The sequence below is a fragment of the Suricata suricatta genome, chromosome 3 (assembly GCF_006229205.1).
Source record: "Suricata suricatta isolate VVHF042 chromosome 3, meerkat_22Aug2017_6uvM2_HiC, whole genome shotgun sequence".
Classification (NCBI taxonomy): domain Eukaryota; kingdom Metazoa; phylum Chordata; class Mammalia; order Carnivora; family Herpestidae; genus Suricata; species Suricata suricatta.
Genome location: NC_043702.1, coordinates 69,259,320 through 69,276,710, shown reverse-complemented (window position 1 = coordinate 69,276,710; position 17,391 = coordinate 69,259,320). Strand labels below are relative to the sequence as shown.

Sequence of the window (17,391 nt, the reverse complement as noted above, 5' to 3'; positions counted from 1 at the left end):
TCAGCTCCGGATTCTCCACTCCTATAAGCCACAGCTCACTGAATTTGTTTGTCTGGTCTCTCCAATCTTGGAGATAGTGTTTGCTTTGTGTCCTCCTCTCTCTTATTAATTCAAGAAGAGGTGGTTTCTCAGTCTGTTTGCTTTTCACTTGTTATTAGGATGGAGTAGGGACTTCCAAGCTCCTTACATGCATAACCGGAATGTGTAACCACTATTCCTTGATCTTTAGGAGGAACATATGGTCCCATTCTTAAGGATTAAGGGCCTGTATCATTTATTTTTTTTTTCACAAATAAAGGTAACTTATGGAACTTATTATGACGGCATGCTTAGTTAAAAATATTTTTGTGGGGGGTGCCTGGGTGGCTCAGTCAGCTAGGTGTCTGACTTTGGCCCAGGTCATGATTTCACGGTTTTTGGATTCGAGCCCCACTTTTTCAGCTCAGAGCCTGGAGTTTGCTTTAGATTCCATGCATGTGTCTCTCCCTCTCTGCCCCTCCCCCGCACTCATTCTCTCTCTCTCTCTCTCTCTCTCTCTCTCTCTCTCTCTCTCTCTCAAACAAATGTTAAAAAAATTTTTTTTGTAAATTCAAAACAAAGGGGAAATGTTCCCTTACTCCTAACTTTAAAAATAACAATGTAATGTTGAATAGTTGAATCTCTATTTTAAAACTTTACATTTTATTCTTAAAAGCATTTTTAATCTGCCTTATATTAATTTTTGTTCATTTCTTTTTGACAAGATTTTCCTGAACAAAGTTAGAAATATTCAAAAATAGTTCATGTCAATTTTGCTGTGAATAAAACTTAAACTCTAACATACTGTTCTGATAGCAAGAAAACAAAAGTCTTCTAAATAGGGTGTAAAAACTTCTATTCAGCACCTAAGAGTTGCTTTTCTCTCACTCTGATTTAGAAGCAAAGTATTGCAGTAGTATATTTAGGTCTTTCTACACATTTTTCTTTCATTAAAGAGAATAAATGCTAATAGTTTTTATAAAGCTTGCTTCCAAGCATAAATAAGACTAAACACTAAGTTTTTATTTCTGAACATTATAAAAAAGAATTATTAAAATGTAACTTTATACTCTTTACTCAAACTTTTTAGATATAAATTTTCACCTACCCAATTAATTTCTTAATACCATAATTTGATTAATGTTTTATTCAGATTAAAGATTGTTGATAAGGCCTATTAAATCCTGATATATAATTTCAGAAAAATAATTGTATTTTATAAGTACTCTAGCAATTTGTAACATGATGACTAATAGCAAAATTGATGTACCAAGAAAATATTCAGTTATCAACCCAAGGAAATAATGTCTAAAACAAAACAGTCCCAGGGTGCCTGGGTGGCTAAGTCAGTTAAGTGCCTGTGTTTGGCTTAGGTCATGAACTCGTCATTTGTGAGTTCGAGCCCCATCAGGCTCTGTGCTGACAGCTCAGGGCCTGGAGCCTGCTTTGGATTCTGGTTTCCCTCTTTCTCTGCCCCTCCCCCACTTGCACTGTGTCTCTTGCTCTCTCTCAAAAATAAATAAATGTTAAAAAAATTTTTTAAAGCAAGAGTCATATCAATATATGTATTTATAAAACTATTAAAGGAAACCAAATATTCATTAAAATTGTATTTCAAATTTTCATTCATATCCTAAAGCCCTAATATGAAAACATGTTTAAAACTTTTAATTCAAGAATATCTGAGATAAAGTTCATAAGATTAAAAAGTACCCTAATAGACTTCCAAACAATAATCACTTTTCTGAGAAAAGCCTTTCCATAATTTAATCAAAATTGGTTATATGCAAGCAGAAAGTACTGATTTAATCTCTAAAAACTGAAAATATAATTTTTTAAAGTAGAGGGTTCTCAGCTTTGAAGAGAATAGTATTTAAGCCACAACAAAATCAACAACTATTACCAATACTTGTGCGCTAAAGCTAAGAATTACAAATATTAACTATAATTGAAATATTTAAAGTATGTCACTATTATCATAACATTTATGATGACATAATAGAGGAAAATGTAAACCTTCTTCTGTATTGTTCTTGGTACAAATGGCTAACTTGCTGTCAAGCGTGGCCGAGGCTATATGGTAAAAACTGAGATTTAGACTCTTGAATAGGAAACAGAGCAAAGAAACTAAGTAGTATATATGTGTGTATGTGTATAATTCTTAAAAAATTATTATGATCTATAAAAATATTGATAAGGTGTTTTTAAATAATTAAGTATATTCAATGGCTTTAGCAAATTGCTGAGAAAAGGAAACAAGAATACTGGAAAAAATTTAGATAACTCCTAGGTGGGCTAGTGGTATAACATGCACTGTGTAATATAAGGCCAGTTAGGTGTATTGGGGGATTCTGGAAGACATGGAGTTAACATTTCTTATGATTGAAATAGGTAGGTGACTGAAACATAAAATAGTTTTCAGTACGTGAAAAAGATTCAAAAGGGACCTAAACAATAGTACTCTGCATACGGTTTGAACAGTTTGGTTTTCACAATATAAAATCCAGAAATAAATCCAGTATATATTTGAAAATTCAATGTGTGGCAAAGGTCATACATAAAGACAGGGTTATTTACGAAATGTTACTAGCACAGCTATCTATCCATTGAATGTAACATAAAACTGAATCCTATGATTTTATTCCCTCACACGAACTAATTTGAGTTTAATTAAACATAATTTAGAAAATCTAGGATACTACATACTACAATCCAGAAAAACATTAAGACTTATTAAACTAAGCTAGGAACCCAAAAGTCATAAAGGAAATCACAGACACATTTTAACCTATGAATGTATCTTTGGCGAAATATACTAAATGGCAAGTCAAGAGACTGATCTGAGGGTTGAAAAAACACAGTGAAGAAAGGAGTGTTAACAGCTATCACAAATCAAAAAGAAAGGATAATCAATATAAATAGGGATTTCCTTTAGAGGTACTTTGGATTGAAAAAAGCCAGATGAATATGATGCTATTTTATAAAATAAATGGTTAAAAAAAATGAGTAGTTTTCTGTGTGTGTGGAGAAAAAGAGTGTATGTGTACGTGTGTGTGAATGTGTATGTGTTATAGAACTATTCTTTTCAGACTGTGTGATCATGCAAAGAAAGTGCAGAAAGATACTGATTTTGTAAGCATATTCATATAGTGGTAAATAGTGGCAAGAAAGACAAATTATGAAGGAAAAGAGAAAAAAGCTAAAGAAAAAACCTATACTAAAATAGCTAGTATGAATAATCACATACCTATATTGTTATAAAATCATATACATGATGAAAAATTAAGTTAAGAAGGTTAGAGTAACCAAACTTGCCAGAGGGAATACCCAAGGAATTTCTATCAGTATTTGGATGCTCTTCTGCTTATAGTCTCATACAATGTAATCTGAAGTGGCCATGGAGGCCAATTATTATCATTCTGGTATATGTGTATGTTTAGCTTGATTGTTATTAAAGGAACAGGGTCAGTTCCGTCTGGTTTCACAGTTTACTCCAGGGGTCAGCAAACTTTCTGTAAAAAAACAAGTAGTAAATGTTCTACGTTTTTTTGGGCCATATTGTTTCTATCACAACGAGTCAACTCTGCCACTGTTGGGTAAAAGCACTCACTCATAGGTTGTGATGGTTAATTTCAAGTGTTAACTTAGCCAATGCAGAGCATCAAGTAACTTAATCAAATGCTAATTTAGGCATTGTTGTGAGGATATTCTGTAAATGTGCTCAATATCTAGAATGTGTTGATTTTAAGTCAAGGAGATTATTCTTAATAATATGATGGGCCCCATCTAATCAGCCTTGAGAGCAAAAACAGCTTCTCTGGAGAAGAAATTCTGCCTCAAGACGCTATTCACACCTGTCTGAGTTTCCAGCCCTCTGGCCCGCCTTACAAATTTCAATGTTAACAGTCCCTACAACTATGTTAGCCAATTCTCTAGACAGATAAATAGATAGTTCTGTTTCTCTGGCCAACTCTGACTAGTATACCACAATACATAAATACAGCCTGGCTGTGTTCCAATAAAACTATTCATAATAACAGACTGTGAACCAGATTTGGCTTTACAGCCATATTGTTCCAATCTCTAGTATTATTAATAATAAAAGGTGCTTTTATTTAAAACTGTATCTCAGGCAGCGTGAAGTGAGCTTCACATACAGATTCCAAGTGCCTCATAAATTGGGAACTGCTTCTCATCAGCTCACATATTCTGGAGGAGATACATGAGCAAGAATGATACTCCTAGAACGAATTAGTTCAAGACGATGAGCTTAGGTATAAGAAAGTGTTTCTCAGAGAGGGTTTCAAGATGGTATTGTTTTTATATTGTTTCATCTATTGGCTCTAGGGATTGAAAATTATTGCAGCACAAATCAACTGAGTGTCTTGGATGGTAATTAAATGTGGCATCTTTTAATTAAACTCAAATTTCTAAAATTCCATTCAATTAAGGGCAAAATTAAAATTCACAAAATCACTAAATCAGGGGTTTATCATTTTTGGAATGAATGGAATTCTTTAAATCAAAGATTTAAAGCAAAAGATCTCTAAGAAGGAAGAGTCTTCAATCTGTAGACTATTATTAAATAATACATTTAAATTACTTATAACTTTATTTTTTGAAAGAGGGGAGAGAAAGAGAGAGAGAGAGAGAGAGAGAGAGAGAGAGAGAGAGAGTGTGTGTGTGTGTGTGTGTGTGTAGGCAGGGGAGGGGCAGACAGGGAGGGGAAGAGAGAGAATCCCAAGCAGACTCCACACCGTCAGCCCAGAGTCCCATGCGAGACTCAAATTCACAAACTGTGAGATCATGACCTGAGCCAAAAGCAAGAGCTGGACGTTTAACTAACTGAGACACCAGGCGCCCCTAAAATTACCTATAACTTTAAATAGTAGATCCTAAACTTTGTTGATGCCACAAGGTTCCCTTCTCCAGGGATTAATAAGATTCCCATCAGAGAAGAAACTGTAATCCTTTGTTTTCAACTCAGGGACCTCTGTATAACAACTCTTTTCTCATCCCAGGTATTACTTCCGGTTACTCAAAAGCTTAAGAAATAAGCTACATTTAAAAATGATTTGATTTAGGGGCCCCTGGGTAGCTGGGTTGCTTAAGAGCATGGGGTTCTGTGCTGACAGTGTAGACATGCTTGAGATTCTCTCTCTCTCCCTCTGTTTCCTTCCGACTTGTATGCTCTCTTACTCTCTCTCAAAATAAATAAATAAACTTAAAAATGCATTTTAAAATGATTCGATTTACAAAAAGCAAATATGACCATACCTTTTCAAGACCACATCGTTTATTCAAAGTAAAACATATCTATAAGATTGCTTTTACATAGAGAAACTTCTTACGAGGTTAGGTTGTAGGATGACAAAAAAGTAAGGAAAATTGGAACTTTGAAATTCAGTATCTAAAAGAGAATTCTCTAAGCTATCAGGTAGTTAAAGAACTACTACTCAGGCATAAGGGGAAAGGACTGTTATAACCATGACCAAACTACAGACAAATTTATAAAGCAGAAGGGAGAAAATTAATAGTAGTATGGAAACTAATTTAAGTGGTGTGGGCAAGTGGTAAACCAAGATATTTAAATAAAAAAAGGTATGTCAGAGTTGGTCATACGGATAAAAACCTTAGCAGGAGGAGGTTAATTAGGGGAATTCTACACACACACACACACACACACACACACAAACACCAAAAACAATTATAGAGTCTAAATTGGTTAGAACAGTTCTGATTCAAGTATTTTCTTGTCAAATCATTTTGTACTAATTTTTAGATCAGAAAATATAGTCACCATTGTACTCATCTGTATCCACAATTATATCAAATTGTCATTAACATAGGAAAATCTCAAAAAATTTGTGATAATCATAGTTACATGGAAACTCCAATCAGAGAAGGTACTTTTAAAAACAATGACAACTAACCACTCTTAAGGAATAAAAACATAGTGGTCTTTATGCAATTACTAGAATCAGTAAGAATCTGGATGGTATGTTTAGGATAGAAAATTGGAGTCACACTCACCTCTATTGATCTCATCAGTTCTGGGTGTGGATGAAGCCATAATCTGTCAAAATCTGATCCATTCTTGCTAGGTTTGGGGGTTCTGTAGAGAAGTTACTGCTACCAGATCTGAATGCCATAGCTCAGGAAAATGGTGCAGTCATTCCTCTTAGCGTTGAATATGCTTGAGAAGATGTTTAAGGGACCTATATAATATTAAGCCCTAGAAAGACAATATTAGCAGTGGTTTAGACATGGAATATAATAGCTAACAGTTATGGAATGCTTACTATGTTCCAGGAACTAATGTACTATCTCATTTAATGTTTTCAACAGCTCTGTGGGTTACAGGTATTGTTATTAACCCCATTTTACACAAAACAGGCTTAGCAAGGTTAAGGAATTGCTCAAGACAACAAAGGTAGTTAAGATAGAGACAGAACTAGGATATGAACTCATGCAGTCTGGTGCTTCAGATGTGTATATCCATAACCACAATGCTACTGTATACTCAACTAGACTGCAAAAAAAATGTGTTTTCTAAAATGGGCAACTTAATTTCCTCTGATGTGTTCACTTTATCCCATGCCAGATGCTTCATCTTTTTTTTAAGTATTCTTAATTTTTTTTTGTAATGTATTTATTTTTGAGAGAGAGACAGAGATAGCGTGAGCAGGGGAGGGTCAGAGAGAGAGGGAGACACAGAATCTGAAGACAGACTCTAAGCTCTGAGCTAGCTGTCAGCACAGAGCCCGACACGGGGCTCGAACCCACGAACCACGAGATCATGTCCTGAGCCAACGCAGGACGCTCAATCGCTCAATCGACTGAGCCATCCAGGTGCCCCACAGATGCTTAATCTTTAACTCACATCCTAAAAAGCCAGACTGGCATTTATATGCCAATTTTAATTTTTTTAGTGTTTTTCATTTATTTTTGAAAGAAAGAGACACAGCATGAGCAGGGGAGTGTCAGAGAAAGATGGAGACACAGATTCTGAAAACAGGCTCCAGTCTAGCTGTCAGCACAGAGCCTGATGCCAGGCCCGAACCCACGAACTGCGAGATCATGACCTGAGCCTAAGTTGGACGGTTAACCGCCGGAGTCACCCAGGTGCCCCTATATGCCAATTTTAAATAATAAACTTTGAATCTTTAAAATTTACAATATTTTACAATTTACACTAATGAATGAAACATGGTCAGTCCTAATCTCCCAGAGTGAAATTGGTACAAGTGATAGTGCATTCTCTTCAGATGAAATGACAAATACATAGAAAACCTCATACTTCATTTATTGGAATTATTTGAATACAATGCATTGCTTAAAACCTAATAAAACAATCACTTTAACAGATGCCGTTGAGTAACGCTACAAGTTTCAGTAACTTATATTTACCGGTAAAGAACTTTTGTTTGATACATTATTCACAATACGTAAAATCTCACCTGAATCCACATGTAATGTAATCGAAATCCACATCAGTGTGGTTTTATCTAACTTACTCCTCTTTATTTTTTACTAATCATTTGCATTTTAAGCTTACCACATTTACAGGGTTTTTAATGTTTCACCTAATTTTCATAGGACCGTTTACCTTAAAATTTTCCTCCAAGTGAATTTTTACTGCAAAATCTGTTAACTACATTATCAAAGATCAGTATCACGATTTTAAAAGAAATGACTGTAAAAGTACACGACCACCAAGACTGAATGACCACCAGCAAAAAAAACGGTCCTGGACAAACTGGCTCCTACCCTGAAAGGTGGGGGCTCTCAGACCACCGGCAGGACCGGCAAGAAGTGGGAGGAGGGGAGGTCGGAAAAGGCAGTGCTTGATTCAAGTCAATAAACATTCACTGCGCCACTTACCAAGCGCCACTTACCAAGCGCCACAAAATAAAAATAAAAATAAAAATAAAAATAAGGAGCTGGGCGGTATTTCGAACAGTGGGTCCAGCTGGTTTGGAGGGGGCAAGAGCCGATGGCGTGAACTCGGGCGCCGGGTACCGGCGAGGCTGAATTAGAGCCTCTCGTCAAATAGGCGAGGCGGCCAACCAGGGCCGGGCCTCCAGCACCCCTCTTCCGGCGTCCGCACCCTCGCCAGCCCAGCCACTAGCCCGCCGGCCAACCAGCCAGAGCTGCTTACCGGTGGCGCCTCGCTGCCTCCCAGGGGGCAGCCCCTCAACGGTTGCCGCAGTCAGAGCACCACCCCGCGGTAGGGTACGTCGAGCCCGCCCGCAGCTCTCGGATTCCCCGCAGCGCCGCCCCTCTCGCGAGATGTCGGCGGAGTCCGTGAAGTTGGGGGAGGAGAAGGGAGGGGCTTTTAACGGTGGCGACTGGTTCTGCGCCGGATCTGGGAGAGAGGCGGTCGCCATTGTGCTTCTCTGCGGACTGCTTTGCCTCAGCTAGAGGCATAGAACTCCTAGGGCGAAGGTAGTGGTGCGGTCGTTGCGAGAGGGACGCGCCCTGTTCATTGCCAGCTCGGGACCAAAGGTAATAAGCTGCGGCGCACGGGCTCTTCTCTCTCTGGGAGTTGCTTCTAACGTAGGCCTCGTGGGGGAGGGAAGAAAACGACTTACAGGCCTGGGAACGCGGAGGCTGCTGCCTCCGTCCTTATATGGGGGCGGAGGAGCGTGATACGGAGCCCCAGGTACGAAGGGCGGCCTGGCGCAGGCCTCTCCCGGTGGCCTTTCATGTCGTGGTGGAGTTTGTGACGGAAAGAGGGGCAGATTTACGTCTTCCTTATGGACGTGTTGTTGGCATGAGCTATGGGTTTCGGCCCTACTTTGGCCTTTGGCGCCCTCCTCTTGGATCCGGGTAAGAAGGGTGTTCCTGAGCCCTGCGGGCCGGGCGAGTCACGAGTGAAGAATTCAAGGAGCGCTGTGTGGAGGGCGCGGAAGTTTGGGGCTCTGCCAACCCGGTCTTGAAGGGACTTTCCTAGCCCCATAAGTTGCGGTGACGCTTTGCTCATTGATTGCCCTATTTTTTAAATATTGTGACACTTTGTGATTGCTTTGTATTGTGATAAATTGCCTGTTCTTCGAGTTGAAAGAGTTGATGGTATGTGAAAAAAATGAACCTCTTGGCGGAAGAAGTAAAAATATGGAAGGCACCATTTGTAGATACGCCCTAATTTTGATGGAACTGCGTAGTGAAGATGAACAAGTATAAACACACACCATAAAATACATTTTTTAATTTTTTTCTTACGTATACATGTAGATAGTTATATACGAGGGAAATCTGCCCTGGTAATGGATACGTCACTACTGTCTTTGGCACTATTGAGAGTAAATGTGCCAAAGTGAAATTGAATTTAGTAAGGGTTTTTATTTTGGTAGGACTTAAAAAAATTTTTTTAAACTTCCCCTTATTCCCTTTCTGTTTAGAACTAAGAGATAAGGTTAAAAATGAATTTTTGTTTTAAAAATCAAGCAGTATATTGTTAAGTCAGACACAAGAATGTAAGTAGATTTTCTTCGTGAGGGTGAACATTTTCTTTCAGAAATGAGGTCGGTATTTCCTTTACAGGTCTACAGTCTTTTGTGAAACAGCAGTGGTGTATGAGGCATTTAGAGTCAGAAGACCAGAATTTGAGTCTTAATTCTGCCGTAATTATTTAGCCTCTCCAGATTTTCTTAGAAACAGCAATTTTACTAGAGTTGATGTGAGGATTAAATTAGATGAGGTAGCCTGTAGTAGTCAACACCTCGGGGACATAGTACTCTCAAAGTGAATTTTTAATGGATATAAGCAATTGGAATTGATACCTCGTCTAGTTGTTTATATTCTGGTTAGAATAATCTTAAAATATTACTCTGCTTGTAATGCCTCCTTCCCCCCAGTAATCTGTATTTATATAAATTCTCTACTGCAAATGTTTTTCGATAAGAACTTTTTACAAATTTTCTTTTGCTTTAAAAGCCTGTGGGTATGCATAGTCTTGACTTTTTCCAAAGTTGCACACGGAGTCAGATGTCTTGAATGAGAATGATTAAAAATTCCTACTTCACTGCAGGTGATTACTTTTCTGCTACACTGGCAAGAGTGCTTATTTTCCAAGATAAAGCACAAAGATTCCCTTATATAGACATGCACATATGTTCTACATGAAGATGTCGGATAATCAAATGAGACTTCATCCATGACTCTCATGCACCCAATCTTTAATGACTTCTATATCCATTTCACATAACTCTTTATCTGGCATATGTTAAGAGTTGCCCACATTTTAATATTAAATTTTAGGAAAATGGCAGTGCAAAATTATCAAATTATGTAAAACATTTTTGATAACTTGTTATTTGTTGTATTCTGGTTACTGGATTGGGGCTTCACATTACAAGAATGAGCTGGACACCTCATCGGCCCTCTACAACTTATAGTTTAGTAATGAGACTAATGTATAAACAACTGCTATTTCAGTCTAAGTACATAGTAGTACTGTGGGAGGACAGAAGAGGGGTGTTTAATCTTTGGGGAAATTTTTACAGGTAGTATTGCTCATTGAACTGAGATGTGAGGAAGACTAGGGGTTTGATAAGGAAACTGCAAAGTCATGGTATCCTATTTTGTTTTAGGAATGGACAGTTTGTTCCCATAGCTGCAACAAATTGTATGGAAGATAACATGAAAAACCTCTTCTGTTTCAGAAAGTGCTCTGTGCTATTGGGAATGGAAAGCTATTATGTACTTAAGCCCAATAACAGTGATTTTTAGGTCATCTTTACTGACAACATCTTTGTTACTGCAGATAACTGTCAGTAATAAAGAACAGTGGGAAATGCATAGGTGGAAGGCAGAGTGAAATGTTTCCATCAAACTATTTTTAACCAGCAACTTAAACTTAACTAATGAACCTTTAAACTCCTAAATAACAGAATTAACAACTGATCCCATTACGGTTACAATGTAAAATGAGTAAGATTTTGAATTACTTGTAAGATCTATTGAATTCACTAAAGCAAAATTCTGCTATAGTGAAATAATTTATCTCCTCACAAATCATTATTTTATAGAAATTCTGTCTTTAATAAGTTGCCGATAGGGGCGCCTGGGCGGCTCAGTCGGTTTAGCGTCTGGCTTCTGCTCAGGTCATGCTCAGGTCATGATCTGGTGGTTCGTGGGTTCGAGCCCCTTGTCAGGCTCTGTGCTGACAGCTAGCTCAGAGCCTGGAGCCTGTCTTCAGATTCTGTGTCTCCCTCTCTCTCTGACCCTCCCCTGCTCATGCTGTCTCTCTCAGTCTCTCTCTCAAAAATAAGTACAACATTAAATTTTTTTTTGAAGTTGCTGATGTAAGATGAACCCAAGGGCAAAGGATAAAATTATAATTTGAGAATTGGCTTGAGTAAAATTTCATTGATCTTAAATTTTTTATTTTGGTCTGAACTCATGCAGTCAAAGCTGGTTTTTCTTGCTCTCAAATATATTTCTCTGTGGCTCTACCAGTTAGACTACATAAATTCAATACCTGGTTTTGAAATCACCTACTGCTCTCCACCCAGGTTTGTCAACAACTTTAAAATAGGGCAGCTTTTAAACCTTAAAAGCTAGGTTCTCATTTTTCTATTATTATTTCACTTCAGTATAATGTGTTTTTCACGTTCCTGAAAAAAAAAACCTAAAATGGCAGTCACTCTGAAGATTGAAACTTTACGTTTACAGATTTTTTTTCTTAATGTTATTGAGAGAGATTAAGTATGAGCAGGGGAGGGGCAGAGAGGAGGAGACACAGAATCTGAAGCAGGCTCCGAGCTCTGAGCTAGCTGTCAGCACAGACCCCAACACGGGGCTCGAACCCACAAACCGTGAGATCATGACCTGAGCCGAAGCCGGGCACTTAACTGACTGAGCCACCCAGGTGCCCCTCCCCTAGATATCTAAGACCAATTCTAATTAGACCCTGAAATAGATAGAATCAGGTAGAAATGGTTTTTCATAGAAACTGTACATAATGATAATTGTCGCAAAATAGAAATTAGGATGAATTGTGAAGCTTTACTTTATTGCTGCACAGCAAACCACCTCAAAACCTAGTAGATTAAAACTACTGCTTATTATTTTACACTTCTATGTGCCTGTTGGGTAGTTCTGGTTTTGCCAGGGTTCATTCACATACCAGTATTTAGCTGTAGGATTTCCCAGACTGGAGGGTCGAGGATGGTGTCACTCACATGTCTGACAGTTGGTATCCATTAACCTGAAGGCTTTGCTCCATGCAGTCATCTTATGATGCAGGGGTCTCAAGACATCATTCCAAGAAGAGTGAAAGTGGAAGTTGTAAGACTTACAGCTTTGCAAATCATACGATGTAACACTATATTCTCTTAGTCAAAGTAAGTCTCACAAGACTGGCACATATTCAGGGGGTGGGGAAAATAAGAGTCTAGCACTTCTGAGCAGAAAAGCAGCATCATAATGCAAAGAGGTGTGCATACTTGGAAGGATTTGGAGCCATGTTTTATAACTTACCACAGGTTGCATAGAACAGTTCAAGAATATGCACTCTTAAAGATGTTGGGATTGGAATTTGCTTTAAAATAGAGAATGGTGGGGTGCCTAGCTGTGTCAGTAGAGCATGGAACTCTTGATCTTGGGGTTATGAGTTCAAGCCCCAAGTTGGGTATAGAGAATACTTAAAAATAAAATCTTTTAAAAAATAGAGGATTGGAGCCTGGATAGCTCAGTCGGTTGAGAGTCTGACTTAGGCTCAGATCATGATCTCATGGTTCATGGGTTCAAGCCCCGCATTTGGTTCTGTGCTGACAGCTAACTCAGTGCCTAAAGCCTGTCTTCCAATTCTGTGTCTCCCTCTCTCTGACCCTCCCCTGTTCATGCTGTCTCTTTCTCAAAAATAAATAAAACATTAAAAAAAAGACGATGGTAAAATAGGCTATAAGATAGGTCAGATTTTGATAATTATTAGACTGTTGATTGGTATTAGACTGTTGATTGGCATGTGGAGACTATTGTCTCCAGTGTGTGTTTGAAAATTTTTATAGTAAATTTTTTAAAACAGAGGTGTTCTAAACATTTTGTGGAGTGGTTTTAACTTTAACCTTATCTTCTACTTAGTATTTACTACAAGGGTACTTTATTACTTAATATTTTTTATTTTCTGGGCGCCTGGGTGGCTCAGTCGGTTAAGCCTCTGACTTCAGCTCAGGTCAAATCTCACGTTGGTGGGTTCGAGCCTTGCCTCAGGCTCTGTGCTGACAGCTCTGAGCCTGGAGCCTGCTTCCAGTTCTGTGTCTCCTCCTCTATCTGCCCCTCCCCCTCTCATGCTCTGTCTTTCTCTGTATCAAAAATAAAACATTAAAAAAATTTAAAAATATATTTTTTATTTTCCGTTGTGGCATGTAGATACTAAAGAGGATAGACCAGTAGTGCTGCAACTTAGGGACTTATTCTTAGAGTTCTCTAGAGTTTATTATATTATTAAAAACAATATTTTCATTTTTAAGTAATTGCTTCTCTTAATTATAAAAGGAAGAGCAAGTACATTAAAGAAATTTCTAAAACTAAATGGAAAGAAAACAAAACCCAATCAGAGATAACAGAAAAAAATGTTGATGCTTATTTTTCCCAATATTTATGTACATACTCCAGTGGGCAAGGCATATTTCTTTATCTTGTAACAATTATCCTCCTGTAATAATTGTGCATGACTTTAAAAGACTTACTATGTGTTAAAAGCAAATTTCAAGTAATGAAATAGCCAATAGAATGTCTACCTAAGCTGTATGAAAACTTTTAATGGCGATGGCATTGCTTAATAGCGAGTATTTGCTGAATACATACTATGTCCCAGCAAAGATCACAATATATCTTTGAACTTGGTACTATTATTATCCCCATTTTGTGAAGGTGAAGAAATTAAGCATTAGAAAAATTAAGCTTAGAGTCACACCAAGTAAAGAACGGACCTCATAGCTTGCATTCTTATTGTCATTTTCTTTTTTTAATGAGAGCGAGTTGCAGGGGGGATGGAGGGGAGAGACAGTGAGACAGAATCTGGAGCAGGCTTCGTACACAGAGCCAGATGCAGGGCTCAAACTCAAAATCCATGAGGTCATGACCTGATCCAAAATTAAGAGTCAGATGCTTAACCAACTGAGCCATCCAGAGGCCCCTTAGCTATCATATTTCTGCAAATAGTTAGAAATTGGCTCATATACTAAGAACTGGGCAATGCTTAATTTAGTGTGCCTAGCCTCAGTTTTCTATTTATTTCTATCTTAATTAATATCTTAATCTTAGTTTCTTAAGGGAAAAAGTCTTAGGTATGGGCTATACTTTGTTAATGTAGATGGGGCTGGGGCCTTTTTGTTAGTCTGTTTCAACTGTAGGCTTAGTAGCTCCCAAGCCTATAGTTTAGAGCATTAGATTGTTCTCCCTTATTCCACAAAGGTAGTAAAATTCAGTATTGTAAGAAATGCAGGAAGATGTTTATGAATTTATTAGTAAGACTAGGCAAAACTAGATAAAGATCTCTGAAAGGTCTGTTTGTCAGGAACATAATTTGTGGGGTCCTAAAAGAGAATATATGTAAATTACTAGTGGTAAAAGCTTTCAAAACCATTTTTTAATATTTATTTTTGAGAGAGAGAGAGAGAAAGTGCATGAGTGAGCAAGGGGGACAGGCAGAGAGAGAGGGAGACACAGAATCTGTAGCAGACTCCAGATTCTGAGTTATCAGCACAGAGCCTGATGCGGGGCTTGAACCCATGAACCATGTGATAATGACCTGAGCTGAAGTTAGACGCTTAACCAACTGTGCCACTCAGGTGCCCCGAAAACCATTGTCTTGTTAAAGTACAAACTCTTCAGCAGAGGACATAAGATTGCCTTTATGATATGGATATAATCTGTTTTATGAATTCATTTTCTTTAGAGCCCTTTCTATTCATTTCTCCACTTTCATGCCATCCCTTTCACTCTGGCCCTCAAATCATTTTCTATCTTCCAGTTTTTTAACGTGATTTAGCATATTTATGTCCCCTCCTTTTTCTGTTTTTATTCTTCAGAGGCCAAGTCAGACGTTCCCTTCTCTGAAGTCTTTCTCATCTGGAACTTTTGGCTATTCCCAATCAATGGTCCCATGGGATTTTCAGGTTTCTGTTGCTTTTAAGTATAATTTTCAATTTGGTGTGAGTACTGATGTAATTGCTAATTATTCTAGTTGATATTTGCTGGGCTTCCTGACTCTGATCCTTTGTCACTTTTGAAACATTTTCAGCCAGTATCTAGCTCTTCAATTTTTTTCTCTGTCCTGGTGCTTTCCTTAGTCTTTCAGTGTGTCTGAAGCCCTCTCTTCTGTATTTACCATCATCCGTTTTTCTATGCTTCATGCTTGATAATTTTCTTCTAGCCTGTTCCCTAGTTTTTAGTTTTGCTTAGTTTACTGTTAAATGCATCAGTTTTCTACCTTGCCAGCATCAGAGCCATGTGCATCCTGTTCTGCCTGACTCTCTTATCTCCCAGCAGTGGGGAGATTCTTTTTCCCTTGTATTTTCATGTGTCTTATAATTTTTGTTTAAATGCCAAACGTTGTAAGTAAAATTAGAGACTGAAATAAATAATATTTAAGCCTGGATGTGGACATTGGACATACTCCACTTCTGTCAGTGTGACAGGTTGATTTGGTTTAGTCAGTAGTTGAATTAGGTTTGAACTTTGTTATCACTTTATCTTCAGAGTGCACCAGAGTACACTTTGACTACACAGTGCTTTGTGTGAGGCCTTGGATACTAGAGGATTTAAGTATTCTTTCACTACCTCATCTTCCTTCAGGCCCTGCACATCTGTAGCATTAAGGGATCTCTTGGTTCTTACAACTCTCTCAGCAGCAAACTACCTTTCTTACTTGAGGCAAAGCTTAGGGCAAAAGGGAGTGTTCTTAGTTCTGTACATCTTTCTCTTATCTTAGACAGACTCTCTCTGCCCTGTCCTCAGATGTGGGGCTGCCCTAAGATTTCTGTCCTTACTTAAGAAGCTGCCTCCTGAGTCTAGAGTACATGCACACTCCTGCCATCTTCCCCAATCCCACCCAAAAGCAACTGATCTCTTCCTTGTATTGATGGAGTATCTTGGGCAAGCAGGTTACATTGTCTTTCTGCAGTCAGCACACAGACCAAGACCTTGTATCAGTTTAGAGTCTGTGCTGGAAGTGGGTTTCATAATCTTTACTAGCAAAAGCCAGTCCCACCTTGTACTCCTGCAGGATCTGGAGCGTGGTTGATCTTCAAGTTCTCCTTCTCTTTTCGTAAACATAGGCAGGCCCTGAATGGGCATTCTACAGAGAATGAGACTTTAAGATCTCTTTTCTGTCGTTATTCTTTGTTAGGAGCACTCAGTGGAGGCCTGTGTAAAAGACTTACCCTGCGTTGAGGCTCCCACAGATACTAAAGTGTCTCACACTAACAAATATTTGTCTTTATGTATTTAAGAATTCGATAAATTTTGGCTGTTTATCAACCTTTTTGATGGCCACCTTTTTGTGAAGAGACTTTACCATTCTTTGTGGTTCAAATCATCTGTTTGCCTTGTAGCCTCAGCTCTGGTGGACTCAAGAAAAATGATTTTATAGATTATCCGGCTCATTCTTGGTATGTTAGGAGCTGGAATGATGGTCTCTTGTGGCTTTCCATGAAGCAGTGGGGGAACACTTAGGCCCAATTTTATTTGATTTGTTTGACTTCTTGACAACAGTCAAGCAGAGGGATGCCTGGGTGGCTCCCTCGGTTAAGGGTCAGACTCTTGATTTTGGCTCAGGCCATGATCTCACGGTTTGTGGGATTGTGCCCTGTTTCAGGCACATACAGATAGCATGAAGCCTGCTTGGGATTCTCTCTCTGCCCTCCTCCCCCAAATAAATAAACTTCATAAAAAAATATTCAAGCAGAGAAAAGTTGGGAGACTAGTAAAATTATCTGTATAAGCATGCCTTGTGCATGTCCCGGGCTTTGATTTCTTCCACAAGAGTGGTAAAATGAAAATTTTAAATTCCGGGGATTTACAAATGCTCCCAGGGCAGAAGTAGCTTTTGTGTCCATTTCCCCATCATTGTTGACCTAGTAATTCTTTATTATCTTGTCACTCCTTCATTGCTCTTAAGAGGTGCTCTTTGTATTTCAGTGTAACATTTTTCATTGTTTTGAGGAAGGATTGCTTTGAATGATCTATCAAGAACTTGTGATTCTCTTCCATAGGATTTTATATATTTGTTATACTTTTATTATTTTGCAGTCATATTTATGTATTTATTTTTATTACTTTCACTCCCTGTACCCCTTAAGGATGAGTTTAGGAGATAGGTTTTATTATATTTTGAGTATATAGCACCCCACCTGGTACATT

At 38.2% G+C, this 17,391-nt stretch overlaps 1 protein-coding gene across 5 annotated transcripts in view; it reads left to right on the top strand.

Moving 5' to 3' along the window:
* Window positions 1–8,338: 8,338 nt before the first annotated feature.
* The window catches only part of MARCHF7 (membrane associated ring-CH-type finger 7), a 50,215-nt gene continuing 41,162 nt past the window's right edge, over window positions 8,339–17,391 (top strand). For 3 of the 5 annotated variants that reach the window (XR_003906657.1, XR_003906656.1, XM_029934519.1), the window contains exons 1-2: window positions 8,339–8,526; window positions 15,060–15,146. Coding sequence is in view for 2 of the 5 variants with exons in the window: in XM_029934519.1 (XP_029790379.1) it covers window positions 15,126–15,146 (21 nt within the window). In the remaining 3 variants the exon portion in view is untranslated. The remainder of the gene's footprint in view (window positions 8,527–15,059; window positions 15,147–17,391) is intronic. The other 2 variants (XM_029934517.1, XM_029934518.1) reach the window with 2 other exon arrangements.